We start from the raw sequence: 14,238 nt of genomic DNA, 5'->3' as shown, positions 1-14,238 counted from the left end.
CATACAGTACTTAATAAGCTAGCTTGTTTGTTAAGTATTATAATAGGTAGATCGATCGAGTGGGAGAAGTACGTGATGGGTGAGATAGGGAAACTTTGTAATGAGGGTGTGCAAGCCGAAGCTCAAACATGGAACCACATTCTAAACTATATAGATTCTGCAACCCTAAAATGTGCAGTTGAGATAGGCATACCAGATATCATCCATAACCATGGCAAACCCATGTCTCTTTCCCACCTCATCTCTGCCCTACCCATCCACCCTTCCAAGGCTCCCTACATCCACCGCCTCACCCACTTTTTGGTCCACACCGGTCTGCTTTTGGTCACGAAACACGGACGAGACGATGATGATGAGCAAGAAGAGTATTATTCGCTCACGCCAGCAGGCCGCCTTGTGGTGGGAGATGATGAGTCTGTAAATTTAAGGGCATTCGTTCACTTATGCATTGGATATGTTTACCAAAAGTCTTGTAATTCCTTGGGTGATTGGTTCAAAAACGATGATCCAAGCCCGTTTTGCACTGCCCACGGACAGAAAATCTGGGATTTCTTCTCCCATGATTCTGGGTACAGTGAACTTTTTAATGAAGCCATGACTAAGGACTCGCAGTTGATTGTGGAAGCGCTGTTGAGCGGTGAGGCGTCTAAAGATGTGTTTGATGGTGTTACATCGCTGGTGGACGTCGGGGGTGGCAAGGGTGGCGTTGCCTCCGCCATAGCCAAATGCTTTCCGGCCATGAAATGCACCGTACTTGATCTCCCACACGTTATAGGTTGTGTAAATGCTGGAAGTAGTATTGAGAATGTGGAGTTTGTGGGCGGAGATATGTTTGAAAGTATCCCCACTGCTAACGTCGTATTACTCAAGGTATATATTTTATTACTAGCTTTTCTTATGCCAATGCACAAAAAATATGTGTCCAATATTAATATTTTGTATTAAAATTTTAAATTTATTTAAATTTTAATATAGTAAATAATAATAATAATGTAAAATATTTTTATAAATTGAATAATTATATTTTAAAAAATAACTAACATATAACTATAATATTTAATGTGTATATATATTATTATTATTATTGAAGAAGATAAGAAAATATATGGTAGATGCATGTGCATAGTAACAATAGTGGAAAAGATAACGGAAGTTATAACGGTAGGGGTATATTTGTCCAAAATATTATGTAATACAACTTTTATAGCATAATGTACAAAAAAACTTAACGGAAAAAATGAACATAAATAAGGGGTATAACCTTCATTCACATTTATTATGTTTTTAGATACCCGGCCCCCACATGCACAATAATTATGTGATATTATTGAACCATCCGTGTTTCATGTAAGGGGGATTGGGCAATTCCCTACAAGTTGTTTGGGCTATTTACTTAGAGCATTCTGAATAGTAGATTAGTAGTGATTTTTTTATTTTTTTTTTTTGTGGCTTTTGAACTACCAATCGAGAGTGAGGAGAGAAGAAGGAAAAATAAAAAATAAAGGAGGTCTGGCCCATCAGTTGGTGTGGTCTCCACACATAGAACTCAATCATTATTGCATAGACCATGGTCCACACAGTTGTGTGGATCAAAAATAAAAAGTACATTATTTTTGTACTGAAGGTACATTATTTTTATATTGTAGGTACATTATTTTAGGGTACATTATTTTTGTACTGAAGGTACATTATTTGATATATACTGTCAAATAATGTACCTACAATACAAAAATAATGTACCTTCAGTATAAAAATAATGTACTTTTTATTTTTGGTCCACACAGCTGTGTGGACCATGGTCTATGCAATAATTTACCCATAAAACTAGCAATCATTATTGCATTGACCATAAATAAAAGGTACATTTTTAATATACTAAAAATACATTATTTTAGGGTACATTATTTAAGTGCTGAAAGTACATTATTTTATATATACTATGAAATAATGCATATTCAATACAAAAATAATGTACCTTAATACAAATATACATTATATTCATGGTCCACGGAATAATTTGTCTAGAACTAGGCCTTTCTTTTCCCTTTTTTCTTTGATGGGCCTTACAAAAAAACCATTCTTGCAACAGAACATACCATGAAACAACAACACCCCACGTTAGAGAAAAACAAACACACTTGTTTTTACTGTTTCTAAAAACCATGAAAGACTATCCACTATTGGGGATGCGTGCTCTTAGTAACTATAAAGTTATTATAAGTTTGACTCTAACAGGCCTATTAGCCTTTTTTTATTTAAGTTAGTCAATAATCGAGTAATAGTTGTGAGTTTCTCTTATCACAAAAAAAAAAAAAAAATCATGATTTACACATTTTAATTTGACTTGATAATTGGAGTAAAATCCTTTGTTTATATTGTTTACAGTGGATTATGCACAACTGGAACGATGAAGAGTGCGTGAAAATACTGAAGAAGTGCAAAGAGGCAATTCCAAGTAGGGAATTAGGAGGGAAGGTGATAATAATAGATATGGTGATGGAAGATCCAAAACAAGACGCTTGTGGTAGCAAGGCGCAAATCTACATGGACATGTTGATGATGGTTCTGTTGGGTAGCAAAGAGAGAAACAAGAAGCAATGGGAGAAGCTATTCTGGGAAGCTGGTTTTAGTGATTACAAAATATCATCCACTTTAGGGATCAGGTCTCTCATTCAACTGTTCCCTTGATCAAATGCAGTATGTATTAAGGGATATCCTAAAATTATTCATGCTTTGACATTTAAGTTTGTTTGTATTTCAATCATATTTTGGATGCATGCCTTAGCTTGTTCTATGTATAGTAGCATTTACGTAGGAATAAGCTTCTATCTGTAACAGTACTTGTGCACGCCCCTATTTATATTGATGTGTCAGCTTGAATAAAAGATCAGCTCTCCTTTCATTAAAACTCTAAACAACGGCGGTTAATTTTGTTGGCCCAAAATTATTGTCCTAAATTATTCAATCATTATTGCATGAACCATTGTCTACACAGTTGTGTGGACCAAAAATAAAAAATACATTATTTTTGTACTGAAGGTATATTATTTTTGTACTATAGGTACATTATTTTAGGATACATTATTTTTGTACTGAAGGTACATTATTTGATATATAATATATATCAAATAATGTATCTTCAGTACAAAAATAATGTACCTTCAATACAAAAATAATGTACTTTTTATTTTTTGTTCACACAACTGTGTGGACCATGGTCCATGTAATAATTTGTCTAAATTATTAGCAAAAATAAATAAAATCATTTTTGGTCTCTCTCTTGAAGCTAAGGTTACCTTGATGGTAGATAGTATGGTACAACAAAGGCGTTGACACAATATTCTAATGAGTCACACTCCACACCACCATGTCTACAGCCTATCTCGTCAAGTACATACATCATGTTGTTATGAATGCCATTCTCGGAAGCTGCTTCTACTCTATACAACCGTTAATATTCTTGTAGGCCCGAAATAATTGTCTTAAATTTTTTATAAAGATAAATAAAATCGATTGCAATCCTAGACATAAGGGCATAAATAAATAAAAACAAGACGAACTCAGAATACAAATCCCAGTCAAAGTAGGAATTCGCATGTACATTCCCATTTCCCACAAGGATTAATAAAGAAGAGAAAGCTATTGGAAAGCAATTTAAAGACCTCCAACCCGCAAGATTAAGACACGCATTCAATTCCCTACCTTCTGTATTGAGAGTTAAGAAGTATTAGGAGGAGAGAATTTCACTTAGGAGTACTACTACAGTTAGGTTTCAATACAGAGATAGTGTAACACCCCCATTTTTAAAATTGGAATATTTAATAAAAAGCTATTGGGAAAATGAAACTTTTTCTCCTATGAGTTGTTTATTTCTCCCAAAAGGTTGAATCCTCAATCCCAAAGGCCCCTACACTCTGGCCCAACAATCCATGAGTTGTTTACTTATAGCACATATCTCCCGTGTTAGTTATGTAGCCACTTTATCCTCCTCAATTGTTTCTAAAGTAACTATGTCTTTTCGTCTCTGTTAAATAAATGTTTGGACGGTTAAAAATGAAGGTAAAAATGATATTTCACTTTTCATTTAAAGATTGAGGGGTTCACGACTATTATATTACATATTCACTTTCATCAAATTTGCAGAGCTATGAAGACTGGTGAAACTGGGTGGCTGAGCCTGGGATTGACAGCAAAGCTACGACTTTCATCAATGGCAAGACGGCCTTGTGGAGCAACTACGACGTCACCAACTACTTTTTTTTTTTTTTAAAAAAACAAAAAATTGAAATCGTCATCCATATATATTAGGGTTCTAATAATAAGTGCATGCATGTGTATGTATATTTAACGTCCAGGACGCAGACTACCAAAAACACAAAAATTGAAGGTTATGTACTAAGCTTGGCCATAGCATCTGGCATTCAAATTACAGTCTCCATCACTTTGAGCAAAGGCAAAAAATTTGTGTTCGCGAACGTTAACGAACGCTTAACAAACGAACACGAACAGAATTTTCAAAAACCTTAACAAACGAACACGAACACAAACACCCCAAAATCCTTAACAAATGAACATGAACAGCCTCCGTTCGTTTATGTTCGGTTCGTTAACAGCCCTAATGCCCCGGGCCTATAAAATGATAGGAACGGGCCTGATTGAGAAAGTGGATGTATATCTCTCAATACATAAGTTTTCAAGCCAAAATAGTTTTTAAATAGTTTTTTTTTTTTTTTAGAGAAGTTTTTAAATAGTTTTTAAAGAGGATGTATGGATGTGTATATAAATACTTAAATATTTCCCAAAATCATTGGTCACAAAGTGGTAATGCACAGAACACACTATGGCACCACAACATTGAACTCACGGGTTCAGGGGACCCGTGGACCAATAGGACTGGGTGACGCGATCCCCATTCCGTGGCCACCACAGGTTGGTGTGGCGGGACTAGGGAGCTCGCCACACTAACCTCAAATGCTAAATCCCAAAAAATCAACTCCTAAGTCTACAATGTATGATGTATATTCATTAATATTTTTTGTTATGGTCCACACAGCACTATGTGGACCATGGTCCACACAATAATTTGTCTAAGAGTTAATACCACAAATGGTCCTCTGACTATTGGGATAGTACTCCTTTTAGTCCTCGATTTTCATTTCGACCACAAATAGTCTCCTGACTTTCATTTTTGACCACAAATAGTCCTCTATTAAAATGTCTGTTAAATAAGTGTTAAATCTAGGGGTATTATCGTCAAATTGATATATATATAATGGTCATAAAATAAAAATGTTTAGAATTTTTCACCAACAAGCATAATTGAAACAATTAACAAATATAAATACTCCTAAATAAAAAGACAATACACCTTATTCTTGTAATTATGCATACAAAATGAAGATTTAATATTAGAGCTATCTATTTCAATTTAACCAACATATTAAAATGGAAGAATTTTTTTTCAAAAACCTTGCTTCCATCATTTTCATGGTTGTTCATACATGGCCGATTAATAGTTTTCACTCTTCATTAATCGATCAAACATTTTGTTTAGGACATAACTGAAAGTCACCACCGTTGAATTAATATAATTAATCAAGTACAAATTAAGAACATTAATTATGAAGTTTTATTTAATTTGTTCATTTATGTAATTTGTCATGACCATTTTGTTTTTATATTTATTAACTCAATGTTTATTAATGTTTGAAATTAATTATGTTGTCATATAATTCTAAAAAAGAAGTAATCATAATAATATTAATCAATTTGACGATATTACCCCTAAATTTAATATCTATTTAACAGAAATATTAATAGAGGACTATTTGTGGTCAAAAATAAAAGTCAGATGACCATTTGTGATCGAATTAAAAGTCGAGGACTAAAATGAGTACTAGCTCAATAGTCAGAGGACCATTTGTGGTATTAACTCTTTGTCTAATTATATTTATAACGCAATTATTATTTTAGCCTATATGAAATCATCGTTATTAATTTAAATGGGCCTTGCGACACAAGGGCTGGCGTAGCTTTAGGTCCATTAACTGTTCATAGAGCGGCTGGCCCTTTTTTTTTTTTTTTTAATTCATAATAACCAATATAAATTTATAATTTATGTGTAAATTTCTGTATTGCTTTCTTTTTTCTCTTTCTAGGTCAATTTTTCTTCACATTTCCTCATGAATGATGGTTATTTATACTATTATTAGCACATATTGTAAGAAATTGACGTTACGAATCATGACTAATACATAATTATGGCTTTAATTTGATTATTATGACTTAGGATTTGACTACTCACTAGTCCTAACAAGCGCTTAGTTTTTAGGGTTTGCAAATTTTACTATGGACCTTGTTTCACGTAGCAGCATAAACTATAGAGCAAAATGACATTGTATTATTTTAATTATACTTCAATTTTATTTCTTAATATTGTTATGTCGCACACTAGTTTTACTATAACAACATTAAAGTATCATTTTAATTTTGGAATAAGGTTCAAATTAGCCATTGAACGTAATCTTAAAGTGCAATTAGATCACTGAATGAAAAAAAAAAGTGCAATTAGGCCACTCAACACGTACTCCAAATGCATGAAATTTTACCTGATAGCAGGTTACCTTCCATTTTATCAGGTTTCATGCTTACATGGATATTTAAGAAAAATATATATATACATATATACATATACTAGTTTTTCTTATGTGCGATGCGCAAAAAATAGGTGCCCAATATTAATAATTTATATTAACTTTAAATTTATTTAGATTTTAGATATTTAAATTATTATAAATAATAATAATAATAATAATAATGTAAAATATTTCTATAAATTTTATATTTATATTTTAGAAAATAACTAACATATAGCTCTAATATATAATGGGTATATATTATTATTATTGAAGAAAATAAGAAAGTATATAGTGGATGCATGTGCATGGTAACAATAGTGGAAAAGATAACGGGGTTATAACGGTAGGGATATGTTTGTCTAACATATTGTAAAGTACAACTTTTATAGCATAATGTACAAAAAAAAACTTAACGGAAAAAAGGACAAAAAACGGGTATAAACTTCATTCACACTTATTATGTTTTTAGATTAGATATATATATATATATATATTAGAAGTCAATCTTGTTAAGTCTTAATTGGAATAAAAAATGTGTAGGTAATATAGATTATACTTTGTGTTTTTTGCATTGTATCATTTACATTTGTTTTTCAAATTGACTCCTTTATCTTTTTGAGAACTACTCAATTGCTTTAACATCGGTTACAAACGTTAAAGAATGGTTGTCAATGTAATGCAATACATTTTTCATTTTACTTTAATGACTAGAATGATTATCAATTTAATGCAATATTTTTTTCCTTTTACGTTAATGACTAGATTGGTTATCAATTTAATACAATACTTTTTTTTTCTTTTACGTTAATGACTAAAATGGTTATCAATTTAATACATTTTTTTCCTTTTAAGTTAATGACTTCTATAGAAAAAAATGTTTCCCATGATTATAGTTATAATATTATATTATATTTACATTTCAAAGAATCTTGCAAACAATATTGATTGAAAAATTTAATAAATATGATATATCTATATTTCAACTTGTAGGATAAAAATATTGACTAATTTTTTTTTTAAATTATAAGACTAAATTTTGGTAAACTAAGATGAATGATGCATGATAGTATACATTATTTATGCTTTTATCTATTGATACAACTCTATGATATTAATATTAAACATAAATCATTACAAGTTCTTATCGTAGATATTACATATCATTTTTGGAAAATAAAAATGTTCAATGAATAAAGATAATTTTACATAGTACAAAACACTCTACCTACTCTATATATAAAAAAAAAAAAAATAGTTCAATTATAGATAAAATTCAACATATTTTTCAAAGCCTGTGTAAAAAAAAAAAGTCTTATTATTAGATTAAAGGTGTATCATATAATTACATTTTTAATTTTACATTTATTTTGAACATATATTTTTGTTATTTTTTATTCATTAGACAAAATTTATTTGCACATTGCATGTAAATTACTATTATATAATTACACAACAAAACCAACATGTATTATTAGTTGATTTAGTTTATAAAGTTTATATAAATGAATTGTACTATAATGGTATGGCCTACGTCTTTCTTTAAACATAATAAGTCTTATATAAAGTGTGAGGTGGGGATGGGGGTCGTGCAGAGAGAAAGGGTGTCACGCGGTGTCACGCTTTGTCCATTGCTAGTTCTAAGTCTGTTAGGCATGTGCCTTGGGCTAGTTTGAGCCTAGGTCCCAAGCCCTTGATAAAACACAAGAAATTTTATTTCAAAATTATAAATATTAAAATAAATTGTGACATAATAAAGTAAATTAAGAGTTATAACTTATAACTACATTTAGGCAGTAATTTTTTTAATTAAAAAAAAACATTTTTAAGTTCAAAATAGCATCACGTAATGAAAATATAACCAAAATTTATTCTATTGAATTTAAGTTAAAAGCAAAAAAAATTTAAAAAAAAAGAAGGTAAAAGTAAAATAATCAAAAATGAATGATTATAAGTGAAAAATCACTATATATAATCCGATTTCTTTATGCCCATCAAAGGACCTCGAGATGCTAATCCACGAAAAACGATACGATAAATTAGAAAGAACCAAAATTAGAATAAAGTTAAAATAAAATTATAGTGCATTTAATATTTTAAAAGTGAAAATATCACTATAGTCCAAGACTCCGAGATCAAAATTAGAATAAAGTATAGTGCAATTAATATTTTAATTTTAAATGTTATTCTAAAAAAAAAATTATTGTTAAAAAAATTGTAGTTGAATCCCACAATTATAATGTGCAATTGAAGTCTGCCCTTCAAAGTAATGAAGCAATCAGAGTTAGAAAGGCCAAAACATTCCATTCACCCAAAGAAATCAAAATAGGAAAACGCCAAAACAGAATCTTTGAAAACAGTACAACATATGTGTCGCCGTGTCGGCATCCAACGTTAGATTTCCATTAAAATTCACAACATCACATTCTTTTATCGCCTGAATCATTGTCATTGGTCTTTCCTCTCCCCCCTTCTTTTTTTTATAATTATTTATTTATTTATATATGTAATTTCCTTTTTCCTCTCTTCGCTGGATCTTCCGTCGGAGATTTCGAGGTCACTTCCTTGGGTTTTTCCGGCGGATAGAGCAGAGAATTTGTCTGTACGGATAGCGTATGGTATACTCACATACGTAGATAGATATATACAAGCACACACGGGGAGCTTAAAGCTGGAATCTTGAAGAGAAATGGTGCTGACAGTGTTTACATGGCGCTACGGAGGTCGTGAAGTCTATCTTTATGGTTCCTATAATGGGTAATTTTTCATTTCTTATTTTCTCTGTTGTTTCTCTTGCATGGGTATGTATCTATATCTGTATATATGTGTGTGTGTGTAAAGACTGTGATTTTGGTTGGTGTAGGTGGGGTGATGGAACTGTGATGAATTCGATGAATGGTTCGACCATGGCTTTAAGTGCAGCTATTGATCTTCCCCCAGGTTATCATCAGGTATGGTGTAAATTGCATTTCATGAGAGTGAATTAACTATTAATCAATGTGAAAAATTCGAACATCTTATGACTGCTAATATGTTATTGTCACCAAAAAAAAAGATTGGATTTTGAATTGGAGGATGTTAATTGCTATGCTGTTTTTAAGGATTGTAATTTTGTATTGGAGTGAGGGTATGAATTGAATTCCCTGGAGAGTTGGTCAAAACTTATTTGATTGGTTAAGATTTTAGGGTTTTAATCAAGTGCAGTTTAGAGGCAGCTGGAATTCAAGTTATAAGTTTTTTTCTAACTTTTGTTTGTTTCAAATTCTAATGTGTAAATGACAGCTATTTGTTTTTAAGATTCTTAAAGAGCAAGAATATGAGTCCTGCCGTTTGCATGTTGATTATCTACAATTGTGTAACATCCTCGGTTATTGGTATTCTGATCATCGATTTTGAAGGACATGATTTGTTGTTATTGGAATTGAATGTATTCTGGCTGCCACTTTTATATTTTGTGGTTTTATTTTTTTGAAAATAAAATAAGTAGACCTTGGATACTGCAAATCTTAACTTAGCCTGGTGTGTGGTGAATGTTCAGAGTTAACGGTTCTGAATGTGTAATGCAGTATAAATTCTTGGTTGATGGCACATGGCAAGTTGATGAGGAACAGCTTCGTGTTATTGATGAACAGGGTGTTATCAACAACTTAATTTTTGTTGAGGAACCAAGTGTTAATGCTCAGAGATTACCCCCTGAAGCTGTTCGGGGTACCTTGGACTTGGATAGCATAAGAGATATGCAGCTTGAGGTCACTGCAAATACCACTAAATTCTTTTTCCCGTCATATACTTTGTAGTATTGTAGTCTCTACTCCTTCCTTGAATCCTTTCCATTAAAAAAAAAAAAAAAACCATTGCTCAAATTTTTAGATCTCATCCTTAGTGTTATTTTTTACAGAAGATGATTGTTTACCTTTTGCAAGCATCTGAATTTCTTATTGATTCTTTTACTACTAGGCTTCATCTTCAGGTGTACTACCAAATGGTCGAATTCTGCAATTACCAGAAGACAGAACAGATGCATCACGCCATCGTCTATTTGTGCATTTATCGTCCTTTAAAGCACATGACTTGATGCCCAATTCTGGAAAGGTCGGTGTATCTTCCTACTGCTTTAAGAAAGTGTTACTTTTGTTATGGTAGCAAATTTACTGTGATTGACCGACCATCTTGTAATTTCCAAAATTCTATAGGCCCTTGCCTTGGATACTGAAGTGGCAGTGAAACAGGCTTTTCATATCATGTATGAGCAGGTTTGATTGTCTATTTCCCGTGTGCCTGCCTGGATTTTCTGTTTGTAACAAAGAACAGTGTACCTCAGATATGAGATTAGTGTACAAGTAATTCCAAATTCCTCTTTGTCTCTTGGAACGGGACATGCCAGAAAAACAATAGTATTACTGTTTGCAGGTTTGGTTGGATCTTCTTTAATATGTTTTCCTATATTGGAGGCTTCTTAAAACTGTGAACTCATCAGGTCATTCAGATACGATTAAATAATAAATGAAGTGAAAAAATAAAATAAATAACACCAAGAGAGAGAGAGAGAGAGCAAAAGAAAGTATTTCCATATGATATCATATGCTGCAGCAAAAGATGTCCTGCATATGCAATGCTTTTTTAGGTTCAACACTCTAACCTGAATTGGAACAGATTGATCATATTTTTTTCTTGTTATTGTCATTATTTGACTTATTTAGGAAATAAAATCTTTAGGGGCTTCCTGTCATGCCTCTTTGGGATGAGCAGAACTCGAGGATTTCTGGAATGCTAACTGCTTCAGATTTTATTTTGATTTTACTGGAGGTAAAATTTAATTAATATAATTGAGAGCTTCTGCAGACTACTTTCGCTTTCTCTTCTACTTTTCTCTTCCAATATTTGAGCCTTTGATTTAAGCTATAAAGCCAAACCAAAATGAGAAGTTGCATCAAATTCCTGCCTGTCTTTGTTCTATCCATACATCACTAGAGGGCCACGGGTTTTTCTTAGTTCATTGTGACAAAGAGCTACATTTCACTATATTTTTTACATGATGACTTTGTGACTAAAATCATTAGTTATTACTATCACATTCATCTTTGTAGTCGAAGTACGTTGGGTCTGGCTAGATATTGTGTGCATACTGTTATGTTAGGATCAAGCGCTTAACACTTATGCCAAAAGCTATAGCTAGTAGCGAAGGCGCAACTTTATTTCCTTGTACCGACCACCACACATTCTCCAACATTCTGGCTCTGATACCACTTGTTAGGATCAAACGCTTACCACTTACGCCAAACATGTTAGTTATTTAATTTACCTTTCAAAGTCTTCTTGTTTCCCTGGCCAGCTTCATCAATTTCGTGCTTTGCTGACTGATGAAGAACTTGAAATGCACACAATTTCTTCATGGAAAAATGAAAAACTTCGGTATCAAAGAGATGTGGCTGGGGCTTTGTTACCGCTTCAGAGAAGGGAATTAATCCAAGTAAGCAATCCTTTACTCATCTTTTATATACTTGGAATAACTTCTTGGCGAGTATTCCAACCTATATATTTTTGTCCAATTCAATAATGTGAGACTGTTGGTTTTATTAACCTTGGATTTTTACGGTTCTTTTTCTTCTGGGTTGCTCTTACTATTTCCTACCTGGATACAGGTTGGACCAGATGATTCTTTGACAGATGTGGCTTTGACAATATTACGGAATGAAATTTCTTCAGTTCCAGTCATACATTCACCGGAAGATGGATCTTGCCCTCAATTGCTGCATATTGCATGCCTTGCTGGAATATTAAAACGTATGTTTTCTTAACTAATTCAAAATTTTTAAAGAATATTTTTTCTTATTCTTTCACCGAGGCTCTTCTCTAGTTCTCTAATCCTCGTGTCCTCACCCCCGCCTTTTTTCCGTGCAAAACCTTAGACATATGCAGGCATTTTAGGCACTGCCTTCAGTATCTGCCGCTTCTGCAGCAATCCATCTGTAATCTTCCCGTGGGTACCTGGACAAGAGAATTTGGGTGGGCGAATAACCGGACATTGTTAACATTACATGCCAGCAGTTCTCTCGGTTGTGCTCTTAATTTGTTAATTAAAGGTATTACCTATTTTACGCTCTTCCTGAGGAATGTATTTCTAATCTTATTATCATACTGCTCTGCTTCTATTGAAAATAGTTCCAGGACTCCAGGTTATACTATAAAAGCTTCGGCTTCTGAAAATCCTGGTTGGAAACTGGTGATCAACTTTATGATAGTCATTATAGATCCAGGTGTAAATAACAATTTTAGATAACTTAATCATTGCGTTATTAGATACTACGTGGGATCTTAGCATTCAAATTAAAAGATTTCCTAATTCATAACGTCTCTAAGAGAAACCTTTGAGTTCACTCAAGAAGTTATATTTACTGCCATCATCTTATTGCATTGCATGTTAGCCTTAAAGCAAGCTAGTTTCTTGGTCTTTTATTTTTAGAAATTTTGATATGTAATGTAAGCATATATCATGGATCCATATTCATACTTGTATCTTTTGTTTTGTACTTGACAGCTCGGATAAGCTCAATACCTATAGTTAATGATAACGGGGTCCTAATAAACATATATTCTCGGAGGTAACGGATATGCTACCAAGTTCAAGTATCAGTTATGAGCTTTATTTCATATCATATTACACTAATACAAATTGATAAATGTAACCCTCTTTGAATAGTGATATTACCTCTTTGGCCAACGGCAGCGTCTATGCTCACATTCAACCTGATCAAACGATGCTGTCTCAGGTATATTCCATCCAAATATTTGGTTCGTTACTCTTAAGTAATTATTTTTCACCATAAAAAAGTTGGGTTTACCGTCTTTAAGTATGTATACCTTGCGTGTTTTTATTGTTTTCTGTGTTCCTGACACATGAAATTACAATTGCCAAGAGTTAGAACAAGAAGTGTAAGCTTCTTTAACTTGGCGATATTTCCATGAAAAGAAATTGCATATTCATTTTTAAGTTCCTAAGCTGAGAAACGAGAATCGGGGGTACAGGTGTTGGAGGTGTTAAATGAATCAGGCCATGATCGATACCGGGTGTGCACACGCTTTGCTCCATTATATACAGTCATGGAGGTCCTCTCAGACCCAGGTTCGTATGTATATATGGCACGCTTGATTTCCTTCCCTGTCCAAATATTTCGATCTGTCGTGTTTCTAAATGGTCATTTGCGCTCATATTTCAGCTGTGCGCCGCATTGTTGTGATTGATAGTTCTACCCGGCGCGTTGAAGGCATAGTCACGCTAAGAGATGTGTTCAATCTGATTTTAAGCTAATATTTTCTTGAATTAGTGTTTTTGAAGCTGAGATAGACTGAAATAGGAGGTAAAAGTGGTATATTTTTCCAAGTTTCAAGCTTTTAGGTGAACTGGTTTTACAGTCTGACATAGCCAGTAAACAACTTGTATAACTTCATTCTGCCAATGATTTTGGTAGTGTTCATTTTGATGTTAAGTATTTTCTTTTTCTTTTTTTTTTTTTTTTGAAACAGATGTTAAGTACTTAAATTCTATAGAAAATGAACAAATTTAAACTTCCTCTGTTTTTTTTTTTTTTTTTTTTTTTTGGGT

The 14,238-nt window shown here is 32.6% G+C and overlaps 2 protein-coding genes across 3 annotated transcripts in view; both read left to right on the top strand.

The window, feature by feature from the left end:
• Window positions 1-75: 75 nt before the first annotated feature.
• On the top strand, window positions 76-2,688 carry LOC116010914 (trans-resveratrol di-O-methyltransferase-like). The gene is made up of 2 exons (XM_031250407.1): window positions 76-870; window positions 2,386-2,688. The coding sequence occupies exons 1-2, from the start codon at window positions 76-78 to the stop codon at window positions 2,686-2,688; spliced, it is 1,098 nt and encodes a 365-aa protein (XP_031106267.1).
• Window positions 2,689-9,091: 6,403 nt separating this feature from the next.
• Window positions 9,092-14,238, top strand: part of LOC116009436 (sucrose nonfermenting 4-like protein) — a 6,643-nt gene continuing 1,496 nt past the window's right edge. The window contains exons 1-13 of one of the 2 annotated variants that reach the window (XM_031248752.1): window positions 9,092-9,392; window positions 9,499-9,586; window positions 10,202-10,384; window positions 10,593-10,727; window positions 10,829-10,888; window positions 11,352-11,441; window positions 11,968-12,105; window positions 12,278-12,419; window positions 12,545-12,718; window positions 13,174-13,237; window positions 13,336-13,405; window positions 13,662-13,758; window positions 13,853-13,993. In XM_031248752.1, the coding sequence (XP_031104612.1) occupies window positions 9,325-9,392; window positions 9,499-9,586; window positions 10,202-10,384; window positions 10,593-10,727; window positions 10,829-10,888; window positions 11,352-11,441; window positions 11,968-12,105; window positions 12,278-12,419; window positions 12,545-12,718; window positions 13,174-13,237; window positions 13,336-13,405; window positions 13,662-13,758; window positions 13,853-13,944 (1,401 nt within the window). In that variant the 5' untranslated portion in view covers window positions 9,092-9,324 and the 3' untranslated portion in view covers window positions 13,945-13,993. Of the gene's footprint in view, window positions 9,393-9,498; window positions 9,587-10,201; window positions 10,385-10,592; window positions 10,728-10,828; window positions 10,889-11,351; window positions 11,442-11,967; window positions 12,106-12,277; window positions 12,420-12,544; window positions 12,719-13,173; window positions 13,238-13,335; window positions 13,406-13,661; window positions 13,759-13,852; window positions 14,142-14,238 lie in introns of those variants that run through there. The other variant, XM_031248751.1, reaches the window with a different exon arrangement.

The sequence above is a fragment of the Ipomoea triloba genome, chromosome 2, assembly GCF_003576645.1.
Source record: "Ipomoea triloba cultivar NCNSP0323 chromosome 2, ASM357664v1".
In the NCBI taxonomy this organism is placed as follows: Eukaryota; Viridiplantae; Streptophyta; class Magnoliopsida; order Solanales; family Convolvulaceae; genus Ipomoea; species Ipomoea triloba.
This window is presented reverse-complemented; position numbering and strand designations above follow the sequence as displayed.